Source organism: Panulirus ornatus, chromosome 19 (genome assembly GCF_036320965.1).
Source record: "Panulirus ornatus isolate Po-2019 chromosome 19, ASM3632096v1, whole genome shotgun sequence".
NCBI classification, from domain to species: Eukaryota; Metazoa; Arthropoda; class Malacostraca; order Decapoda; family Palinuridae; genus Panulirus; species Panulirus ornatus.
The window spans coordinates 13211328-13223578 of record NC_092242.1 but is presented as its reverse complement, the minus strand read 5'-3'; the positions used below and the strand labels follow the sequence as shown (position 1 = coordinate 13223578).

Sequence of the window (12251 nt, the reverse complement as noted above, 5' to 3'; positions counted from 1 at the left end):
AGTTTTCCTTATCCATAACCTGTTTACGGTGAGCTGAATTGTGATTGGTCGACGCTGCACCACCGGCTGCTAGGAGGGAGGGAGGTGAGACTGCATCTTAGATCATGTGTCAGTAATGCTCATTTCCCTATTTTGACACGTAAGGAGAATGAGTCCTGCAGTGGTTGCATCCAAGGCCCCCCCCCCCGTGTTTTGAGGGACGGGTGAGATGCACCAATCACAGTCCAGCATCGCGTGCTGTTGTTAATAAGTGGCTTCACGAGTTACTCTTATCATAGCTTCAGTAGAGGAGAACTCATTACAAATTTTTTTTGGCTTGAATTAGATTTTATTTAGTTATTGATCCAAAGTAATAAAGATTTTTCCTAATTTTTTTTTTTTTGTCTCTGATTTTGCATACAATTTCTCTAATATTGGAATCATGTTTAACGTCACAGTTAGTACAATAACGGAGCCCAGATCCCTTTTTTTTTTTCTCTTTGCCTAACCTTTTTTTGTAGGTCATGCGCGACTCCCCTCACGTGCCCGTGGGGACAGCCTCTTGCCCAGAGGGAAGAAGATATCCTCAGAAGATTTTATTCATATAGGGAAAACGTCATTTAGCCACAGACAAGATTAGAAGTTAGTTGAAGTAGGTCCTCCAGTGGTGGAGTCCAGTTATCCAGAAGGGGTTGGAGGAGGTGGAGTGGGGATGGATTGATCTTTGAATACGTCACCCAAGGGTGATCTCGTGAGAATGATATCTGCCATGATAACTACCCGGTAAAGACAGTTCAGTAGGAGAGGTGATCATGTCTCATAGGTTAAACAGGTGGGTTTAAAAGTGAATTTCGAATCTTTTTTTTTTGGCTCACTTTTTTTTTTTTTTTAGAGGGTTTCTTTAGTTATTACGATGACAGTATATCACGAGTATGGGGAAGTATTAGTTTTATCTTCATTAGAATGTGTAGCTCCACTTTATGTAGGAGATGTAGGCAAGGGCAGTGTGATCCAGTCAATACATTACACCAACGTGAGATGGACTCATATGGGATCGAAATAGCATCCCACACTTGAAATGACAGGAAGCACTGGCTAGGCTACGGGGCAGTGTCCCTTGGAAAGCCTTGTGCACAGCTTGGGATGTAGGTCATGGGGCATTTGCTTGTCATTAAAGAAACAGGGTTAGAAAAAAAATGTACATAGAATGAAATGATTATCAGTTGGTGTACGGAGTACTAGTCTTTCTTTTTTTATTTTCATTTTGTTTTCAACTGCCCTAGAGGACTGTATTCATGGTAACCTTTGAAGTTTATTATGTTAGGGATGTTAGGTTAGGTTAGGTTAGGAAGTTGATAATGTGCAGGAGAAATCTATCCTAGATGTAGGTTTAGACTCAGCCCGTTTGTCATCCATTTGACAGGCTTTCCACATACAAACATTGAAAAAAAAGCTTTATCACTTATTTTTTTTTTCTCTCTCTCTCTTTTAGTTTTGGAACATCCTGAGCTTTTTGGGGGCGTTAGACGATTTCACGGTAAATATGCTTTGTCATCTCTCTCTGGCTTCGTGACAACCACATCTAAATCTCCTTGTTGATTGCCTATGTCACCGGGTAGATTTCTCTCACCCCCACGGCGCCGACACAGCGGCCGTGCGAAACACAGCACTTTAGTCCTTAGTCTTCGATCAGAGGTCAAGGTGGCGTATTTTGCTATATGGAAACTGCTCCAGTTGGGGGAATAACAATGTTTTATTGTCGTAGTCCTTTTGCTTGGTTGGCATGTGTATTCGTGTTGTGTTGCGGGAGCCGCTGTGTTGGTGACGTCATAACCTGCCTTGACCAATCCCGCCCGCCCTGTGTTTGCCTTTTAGATGACGCCAGATGTTTTTGGTTTGTAACTGAATGGTGGCAGAGGAAAGGCTAGTCCACACGCAAACACTTCCCCATCACGTCAGTCACATCTTTTTTTGTTCTTAGTAACTGCTTTGTAGTCAAGACATTGTTGTAATTAGTACAGCAGTCAAGAGAGCATTGATTTTTGCTTAAGATTACCTGATCAAAGACGTTCCTTCCTTACTCGCTTGTTTGGTGAGCCACGACGCAGGATCACAGCGTTGTGGTGAATCAACATTTGCTAATTTTGTTAACTCGGAAGTTTAAGTGAAAAAGGCTCGTCTTTTCCCCTCCCACGTGTGCATCCCCTGCAACTAACAAATACTTTTTTAACGACTGCCGATAACCTTGTGTAGCCGTGAGTGTTAACACAGAATGCCAGGTGAAAGGTGCTACAAGCCTAGAGCTGTAGCTTGAATTACCTGCCATGCCAGAGTGCTTGGAGGAATGCACGGGTTTAGACTGCATAATTTGCCATTTTGTCTACCGACAGGTGAGATGATCGAACTGAACACTGTGATTATTATCAATCATTGTCTCTCTTAACCTTTATTATGTAGGAGGTTCTTTAGTTGAACCGTTTCACCCGGGAAGCACGTAAACCCAGTCTTAACCAAGGTGACGGTGAGTTAACACAGCTGGACTGTGCCAGGAGGGAAATGCCAGAAGTAGTTGCTTAGTGCACTGTAGCCAGGCAGACATGGCAGTACTGCCTCCCCCCATGACCCAAGTGGGGACGAGGTCCGACGCCCCCTCATGGTTGTTGGCAATGGTGGCGTGAGGGGTTCACTTAACACACCTTGAGCACGACGGGTCGATACTCCTCGAGCACGTGCGACTGTGTGACCCTTGTACGTGTTGACATTGACCTTTAACCTGTCCCATAAGAAGTTTGAAGTTAAAAGCCATGACGTCATACCCAAGGGTCGTACCGTCGAGCTCATAATGTACCTGAGTGATGCTGTGTGATGTTGCTTAATGCTTATTTTGCCGCCGCCGCCGCTGCTGCTCTGTGTGTGCGCGCGTATGTGTGTGTGTGTGTGTTTGTTGCACATACGCTACGCGAATGCTCTGCTTCTTTGGCTGTTGCTGCAGCCGTTGCGCTTTTACTGTTAGTGTTAAGTGTGGGCCGAGGCTGCTTGGGGGCCCAACCATCATCATCTGCCAAAACAACAAGGAAGGAATCATGGTCTTCTTCACACCGCTTCTCTGACTGAACCAGACTCACTGGCTTTACCTTCTCCGCAGGTGACAAGCTTGAAGCTTTAGAGCTTAGTGAGTCCGGCGTTAAGGGAGGTGATTAGTATTTTTTTGTTTGTTTTTCTTTCCCGTCATTATTTTCCTGAGTTCATATGTTTCGGAGGTGATGGTGGGGGTGATGCCCGAGCAGTCCTGGTCACCTGGAGGAGACAGGTTGGTGCACGTGAAGTGATCAAGTTGCTTCGTGTGTGTGTGTGTGTGTGTGTGTGTGTGTGTGTGTGTGTGTATAGCAAAGGTGCCGCCCACCTGTTGCTGTTAGTGCCACTTGCCCCTCCGGCACGTAGTCAACATAATATATTGGGTAATTAAATGCTTCATCTTGCCCTAATGAATAGGATTTAGCCTCTCATGGTTTCCCGTGGCAGTGGATCGAGCGCTTGACTCCTTAGTGATACATTGGAGGAATTTCAGTAAAACGTTGTAGCATGATAGTAAAACGTTGTAGCATGATAGCAAAACGTTGTGACTTGATAGTAAAACGTTATGACTTAACGTTATGATATGATGTATCACATGTATATACACATTCATTATTTAATTGAACGCTGGAGTAATCGTCAGCTGGAATTGTTATATTCATCGATATTAGAGTCACTTGTCATTAGTCGGTGAATTATGTAATCGAAGTAAACTACGGTACTGCTGTCTTGACATCTAGTTCGTAATTAACGGAAGGTCATCATGCGGAACAAGTGAACGCCTCGTTCTCCTGTCAGAGCTTTGTTGTAGTTCCTGAACTGAGTGACCGACCCCCAGACAAGGCAACGAGCGTCAGTCATGCCAGCAGCCCCCGTGTCGATCACCTGTTACCGAGGACAACACGGTAGTTGTCTGGGACTGTGACTGGGTTGGCTGGGTGGTACCTCGCCGCAGCCCCTAGCTCTAGGTAGGCTTGCCTTGTAGCCTGCCTGCCTCATCACGACGGCACTACCCCTCGAGTATGTTAGCCAACGCCGGTCCTGGTCTTCATTACCCAAGGGCGCGGGGGGTGGTGTGGTGGAAGCGGGGGTGTTTTACCGTTGTGCTGAGGGACTCTAGATCGACGCTCCTCCACTGACAAGTCCAGTCCTGTGCCTGTCTTTTTAAACCCATACGGGTCGAGAGGTTCAGAAGCAACTGTCAGGTGTTCGTCCAAATGACCTCTTGTGTCTCCTTTTGTTTTCCACTTGACATCACAGCAGACGTGTGGTATTCCGAGTGGTAACAGCACCGAGGCAGTGAACCACGGCTCGCGCTGTTCAGGAAGCAATGACACCCCCCCCCTCTCGTCTGGGGACTAGCATTCAGTGGACATGGTGGTGATGGCCAGATGCTTATAAACCGTAAACACCATTCATGCAGTGTGTAGGTAGAGAGCTAGCTACCAAGGACTCGCGTGAGATTTGTGAGAACGAGTGTAATACATTTGAGTCGGTGCTGTCGTCAGCAGTGAGCAGTCTCGGATTTTGATCCTAGCTTTTTTAGACTTATAGCAGGATAACCGGTTAGTTGAGATGATTTTTTTTCTTCTTTAACGCCCATTAATTTGCTTTGTTGGACTGATATATTAGATTAGGCAAAGCCAGTTTTTTTTATCAAATGTTAACGTTTATTTAATCTTTATGGCTGGCAGGCATCTTATACAAGCAATATCTTTATTTGAAGTTATATAAAACCATTAAGCTTTATAACTGCAGTCTGTTGCTTCAGCTTAACAAATAAGTTTTTTTTTGTATTGTACTACATTAATTCTTAAACTGCTGCCACATGCTCATTTGCATACGTTTAAGTTATCTGTATCTAGTGATAAACCTCCTGGTGCTCCATGCTGTCCTGGGGAAGGGGGGATGTCAGTACTGGGTAGCCACAGCCTTAAAATTGTTGGCTGACATGTCGGTGGAGGTTAGGAGGCCAGACAGCGTGGAGCCAGGAGGGTAGTGTTAGGTTAGGGTAGCCGTCGAGGAACCTCATTAACCTCTGGTCTTTCCCCTGCTGCAGGACGGTCTGCAGTCCACGCCATCATCCACCTCACCGCCCTCGCCCGTGCGACAGATAGAGGCGCCTCCCCCTACCACACAGGAGACCAAAGCTCTGGTAAGTCCTTTTTTTTTTCTCTCTCTCTCTCTTTCTCTCTTTCCCAATCATATGTTTATGCCTAGTCACCAGGACGCATTTCCCTGGCGATGCTGATATTATCTACCATTAGAATATACGTGTCTTGCTGTACAAGCTCCACAAGTGTCCCCACACCACAACAATGTTAATCAGTAGATTAACGTATTTATCTTGGGTGTTTTGCGGATGTCAGTTGATCATTTTGTACGGAAGAGTCTGTGTATATTACTCATGGACCCATGGTAGGATTTCCATGGTATGTTAAGGGGGCTTGTTAAATTCTCTTGATTATTGTCACCTTTGGCACGGAAGAAGCAGGGTACAGTAGGTGCCCATGAGGAACGCAACAGGACTCGCTGGATCGTACATCATCTGCGAACCACTTATATAGTTGATGATGGAAGACTGCAGGTTATGAATTCCTAGTGTTATTGTGAGTAATGGGTTGTGATCCGCTGCATGGGGTTGTGAAGATGATATTGATGCCTGGTACTACTCTTGCTTCAAGTTAAAGCTCACGGTGAGAACATCATGATAATGTATCTTCGGCGCCCAGTGAATGGCGCGAGCGGTCCAGTAGGGCTGGGTGGTTTCCAGGGGGAGGCCTCTCTCTCTTGACCAACATCATGCGACTGGGAGATCCACCCACCTCACCTCCGTGGTCTCCTGAAGGAGAGAGACTCGCTCCTCAAGATTGCTGAACAGTTGAAGGCAGCGGTCTTGAAAAGATGGCCAGCAGGTATGACGACAGCAGGACTGTCTTGCTGTCACTTGCTGGTATCGTGGAGCAGAGCCCCATCTCTGCGTCAAGAGGACTGAGTATAATGTGTAGATTTGTGATTTTGTTCTGCACTGAGGGTTTTTGTAAAGGTGATTAGGTCTTTCGCTGGTGGTGTGGCAGTTCCTAAGGATTTCATTATATTGACTAGTCTGATGGTATTCATGATCCATTGTGTTATTCGTTGTTATTGATTGTATTGGTTCAGCGTTACTGAGTATTTTTGTCTGAATGTCGACGAACTTTCAGCTTTTGGTGGGTTGCACTGTGTAATAATCATCTTGAAATCTCTCAGATTTTGACTTCAGTTTATGGACTTTAGTTCAGCATCTTAAAGAAAATAGTTCAGTGTCGTGTAACGCTATAATCGACACGGAACTATGATTTCTCTCATAAACAGGTGGAATAAATTCATCAAAGGTTGGTACTGAAGGGTGAAGGAAAGCCATGCCGATAGATACAGCGCTAACGTATACTTGGTTCCACTTGTTCGACTCTTCGTCACTGGTGCAGTACTACAGAGACAGTAGAGTGAATGAGGCCAGACTTATCTCTCCATCGCCCTCAACACTCACACGACAAAGAACTGATCTAATCTCGGGAGATCTTAACACACACTCTCTCTCTCCAACGGAGAAACGGTTCAGACTAGCAAGGAAAGCGATGCAAGTTCAGGAGGTGTTTACAACCGAGTATAAAGTTGTAGGGAGGAAAATTGTTTTGAAAAGCTTGCTTGAAGCAGAGTTCTCTCACACCGGTGTAATCATTGGTCAAATTATCATTGTCACCAGCCAGTCTCTGTCTGTCTGTGACATTGATACGAAAGAGGAATTAAAGTAATACACAGTCGACCGTGAATATTGCTTTTATATCAAGATAATGATTTCAGAATCAGGAAAGAAGCTGTATTATCCACGATACAGAACACTGCATAATACTCTGGTTGTGTAGTATCCACGACACAGAACACTGCCTCTTATTCTGGTGTCTTGATTGGCACTAATTACAGCTTGAGGGGCCACACAATGGATGCTACAAGTAACAGCCAATTGTTTACTGATAACGGTGGTCTTTGAGCCAGGAAGCATTATTGCATACACGGATGGAACTGGAATTAAACCTCCCCCCCCCCCCCCTCGTCATGCCCCACACAAAAAGAGGACGGTGGAGGTGAAGTAAAAATTCTCTCTCTCTCTCTCTCTCTCTCTCTCTCTCTCTCTCTCTCTCTCTCTCTCTCTCTCTCTCTCTCTCTCTCTCTCTCTCTCTCTCTCTCTCTCTCTCGATAACGTCTGGCGTGGAAAAGCGTGGCCTCGGGTATCACGGGAACTCTTTTCGTCCGTCATCGCTTCCAGTTGAGGGTTATAGAATCATCAAACAGGAGTCAACTTTGTCGCCGGCGTCTTAAGACGCAGCTCTCACCGTTTGCCGCGCAACAGGAAAAGAGAGGCGATGAAGTTTTCATGTTGTCACGTGAGTGTGTCGCCCAGGTATATGCTTATATGTGGGTGGAATTTGACGCGGTAAGAGTTCAGCGTTGGTACATTTCGATGTAGTCAGTGTGTAACGGTTTGAGTATTTGATGTGGTGAGTGAATGACGGTTTAAATGTTTAATGTGTTGAGTGTGTAACTGTTTGAATATGCGATATTGTGAGTAAATGACGGTTTAGATGTTTAATGTGTGTGTTTAACTCTGAATGGTTAACATGTTTGAGTCAACAAGATTGTATATGTTTTGACATGTGTTTAACGTTATTGAGTGTTTAATGTGTGATGTACGTTATTGTTTAACAGTCTGAACGTGTTGGTGAGTGTGTAACCAAGTGAGTGTTTAACGCTATCTCTCATTTTTGCTTCTGTTTGCTAACACCAGTTTTCCTTACGCAGGACAAGGGGCGTAGTCGCAGGGGTATTGAGGAATTAAAGGGGGTAAATAAAAATGATGTACTGTGTATACGATATCCCAAGACTACGAAGCAACAAGGTGACACTATGCAGCCAGGCCTGTGTGTCGAGCTGCCGTGTAAGGGAGTCATTTAGGGAAAGGCCTTGTACCAGAAGTGTGCGGTGGTCGTGGCTGCACGTTATGCAAGCCTCTTGTGATGGTTAGAGGGGGCGGCCCCGCTCGTTGCACCACAGGGAGGGGGCAAAATGCAGTCAGCCTGTGTGTGTATGGTGGTGGTGATGTTGTTAGGGCGGTCAGGAATGACAACATGGAGAGTTTCCTGCGTGGGTAATCACTCCTGCGAAAGTGAGGGGGATGTGCGTGTGTGTGTGTGTGTGTGTGTGTGGTTAAAAGAGCCCTGGCGTTGGTGGTGGTGGTGGTGCAGAGATGAAGTAAACGTGTGGAGCAAGTGCGGTTGGTGGCGGTTCGAGGAATCCTGCGAGGGGGGTTGACTCCACCACCCGTCGACGCCACCCTCCTCCCTCCGCCTTGTTAAAGGTTTCTGATTCTCCTGTGTGTATTTACGAGTTTTTCTGTTTGGGTTTTCCATTCGTCTCCTTTCTCTTTTTTTGTCATTTTTTCATGTTACTAATATATATTTTTGGCTGCCTTCTTCAGCTTAGAGTTCCTTTCAATACTTACTGAGAACTATATATATATATATATATATATATATATATATATATATATATATATATATATATATAAAGAGCATAAGTTAAAGCTGATGAGGTTACAAATCTTAAACAATTGCAGTGCACAGTTGGTGCACAAATAAGGAATCGTCATTGAACCTGACATTGCTGCACAGTGTGTGTATATATATATATATATATATATATATATATATATATATATATATATATATATATATATATATACATCACATTACGGCAGGAATTCCTCTGTGTGCTTAGTCGTTTGGGGAAAGAGCTTTGAATATTCAGATTTTTTTTATGACAAGAAACTGATAGCATTATTTGATAACGTTATCTCGATGTGAATTATGTATTTCTTTTGTTTCATGTTGATGCCTCAAGTGAAGGTGAAGCAACTTTCTTGTGCCAGTTGTGTATTTACGAAATGCTGCAAAAGAAAACGGACCCTCTCTCTGTCTGACGCAGGATACTTGGCGCCATTACTCAAGATGATTACTTCTTTTTTTTTCTGAAGGCTTCAGGCACGTACAGAACCTCTTCTCCTCAGGCCAGACCTTAAGTGAAGCTTACAGAAGCGGTAAGAAAAATAACTTCAGAGAAGAGGAAAGATAATCTAGGAATTCTGATGAAGAAAGTGGAAAACTCTCTGGTTAGAGACGGGTGGATCGTACTTAGGGAAGACACGAGACGGTAATGATGTCCAAAAGGGAAACAGACGGACATCTCAGCGGACCACCCCTGTGTAACTCATGGTCTCTGGCCGACTATGACTCGGTGCGCAGATTTGGGGAGCACCAACCGGCCAGTCCTCGGAGGCAGAGACTGAAATGTCTGTATTAGAGGGGAAGAAAAAAAGGATCGTTGCCTCGAGCTTATGGGTCAGCTACTGAGGTCAGATTAGATGCCTCGATGTGTCTGATTGTCCTTCTGGATTCCACCTTGTCCCAAACCGGGTTATGAGACCATGGACATGGACCCCATCAGATCTTGCCACCGGTGTAGAAGAACTCTCACTCTATGAATAGGATTTCCAGTGTCTCACAGGCTGACCTGGCTGCATGTGTAATGTAGAATTTCCAAGAATACGTCGCATTTTACGGTGATACTGGCTACGTTTATGGTGCTGGAGTCGTGGGCGTACATACATAGCCATCATAAGGGAAAAGGGGGGAGGTTTCGAGGGCTATTTAGAAACGAAAACACGAAGAAAATGGGCGTTCCAGGCGTTAAACCCAGCGAGGAGACGGCTGTTCTACTGGGAGGGGAAATCCTCACCAACGCTGAGTTTACGGAGGCGTTCATGACGAGACGTACGTACACAACATGCAGTAGAAAATGGAGCGGAAGGAGGTGGGGAGTCGTCGGCGCTTGAGTGGAGTGGGTTATTTGTTGAAGAAAAGTTATTCTTTGGTACTCTGGAACCAATTATTTTTTTTTCTTTGTTCTCCCCCCTTTTTTTTCTCCCCTCTTTCTCATCCATTCCAATCCACGCATCACTTTTAAGTTGTTGGCTGCTTATTGCTGCGTATTAGTAGCGTTGATCTTACAGGAAACAATAAGAACCGTTAGAATTAAGTGACTATCTCACCTTGGCAGATGGGGGTCACTTGTATAATTGGCGTGTGTGTGTGTGTGTGTTGTTCGGTAATGACGAATAACAGTTGTTGTGTGGAGTGTTACGGTGAAGTTGCCAGACTGTGCAAATATGGATCAGAGTGTTGCAGTGAGGTTGCCACACTGTGCAGACATTGATCAGAGTGTTGCAGTGAGGTTACCACACTGTGCAGACATTGATCAGAGTGTTGCAGTGAGGTTGCCACACTGTGCAGACACTGATCAGAGTGTTGCAGTGAGGTTGCCACACTGTGCAGACATTGATCAGAGTGTTGCAGTGAGGTTGCCACACCGTGCAGACATTGATCAGAGTGTTGCAGTGAGGTTGCCACACTGTGCAGACATTGATCAGAGTGTTGCAGTGAGGTTGCCACACCGTGCAGACACTAATCAGAGTGTTGCAGTGAGGTTGCCACACCGTGCAGACACTGATCAGAGTGTTGCAGTGAGGTTGCCACACTGTGCAGACATGGATCAGAGTGTTGCAGTAATTGATCAGAGTGTTGCAGTGAGGTTGCCACACTGTGCAGACATTGATCAGAGTGTTGCAGTGAGGTTGCTACACTGTGCAGACACTGCGTGTTGTGGTGGCGTTGCCAGATTGTACAGAGAATGATGAGAGTGTCTTGGTAAGGCTCCCATGCTGCACAGGCGCGTGGTATACTGGTCAACGTAGATGGCCATGGTTCACGCGCGGATTCGCCCGGTGTCGTGCGAAATACCCGACCTGCGAGATGAATTGTTACGGAACTTGTGCTCATGCGCACAGACTGCGTAGAAGGCGTTGCGCACTGAGCACCGTAATACTATTTCGCAAGGCAGTCATTTGCGTAACGGGTTCAAGGACGATATTAGATATCCAGTACTCTTTCTTTTGTGGCAAATTTTGATTGTGTAGGGTTTTTTTCTTTTGTCATGGCTCATTACGCTGTTCCTGACCCCGACAGGCATGAGAGAAGGAGCGATCAATCCATGATAGAGGGAGAAAGATATGGTTGAAGATGGAAATATATATATAGGCCTCCTTCCCAGACAAGACAACCCTCCTCCACATGTTCAACACAGCACTGAGGCGTCCCGGACAGCGAAGCGCTACGCGTCCCAGAGGGAAAGCCATTAAAGAAGGAGGCGAGGCAGGGATGACCGCCGAGGTCTCCCACAGTGCCAGAGACAGCGTTTCGAGAGGGTTATTAAGGGTGGACGTGCCCAGCTAGACGATAAAAACGAGGTTGTGGTTGGAGGGGGTCGAGAGAGAGAGATTGTATTTATAACGAGAAGACTCAAGAGTGAAAAGTAAAGAGGGACGAGGGCGTTTGGAAGAGTGGTTGTGTGTGATTGCATTACGTACACGATTTTCTCGCTGAACTTCGTGGCGTCCACGAAATGACCCCGTCAGGAGCGAAGAGCAGACCCCCCACGCCCCAAGATGGTGGTTGAGAGCACGGCGGCGGGAGCATACACTCACCAACACCGGAAATATTGGCAACACCGGAAAGTTCGGCTGATAAGGCTTCTGTTGTTGTTGTTGTTTTGTGGTGGTTGTGAGTAGCGTGTCTGAGGGTGATGGAGGAGATGCTTTCTGCACGTGGTAGTGTGTGGAGACTCTCTCTCTCTCTCTCTCTCTCTCTCTCTCTCTCTCTCTCTCTCTCTCTCTCTCTCTCTCTCTCTCAGGGTCCCTGTGATGTCAGTTCCAAGTGTTGACACCGCTACAACCCGCCTAAGATCGTGATGTATTACCGGTAAAGTCATTCGCCAGATTTGCATGTCTCTTTTGGGTGTTCTCGTTCTCGCTGGGTTCTGTTCCCGTGGATTAGAAAAACTAGTCAACCTACTGTATCTTTCGCTTGGCTTCTTCATGTCGTGATGACCGTTTTAAAAACTTTTTTTTTCAACGATTTAAACTTCATCAAATTTGAGAATTTTTTTTTATTTTTGGACTTAATGTTCCAGTTTAGAGACACCGCTAACTTTGATTTTTTTTTTTATAGCGATATCAAAAGAAGTTTGTGGGATGGACAGAGAAGGTC

The 12251-nt window shown here is 45.5% G+C and overlaps 1 protein-coding gene across 7 annotated transcripts in view; it reads left to right on the top strand.

The window, feature by feature from the left end:
- Nucleotides 1–12251, top strand: part of LOC139755398 (uncharacterized) — a 399483-nt gene that overhangs the window by 227585 nt on the left and 159647 nt on the right. For 6 of the 7 annotated variants that reach the window (XR_011714092.1, XM_071673666.1, XM_071673665.1 and 3 more), the window contains exons 3-4: nt 1472–1516; nt 5114–5209. Coding sequence is in view for 6 of the 7 variants with exons in the window: in XM_071673666.1 (XP_071529767.1) it covers nt 1472–1516; nt 5114–5209 (141 nt within the window). In the remaining variant the exon portion in view is untranslated. The remainder of the gene's footprint in view (nt 1–1471; nt 1517–5113; nt 5210–12251) is intronic. The other variant, XM_071673667.1, reaches the window with a different exon arrangement.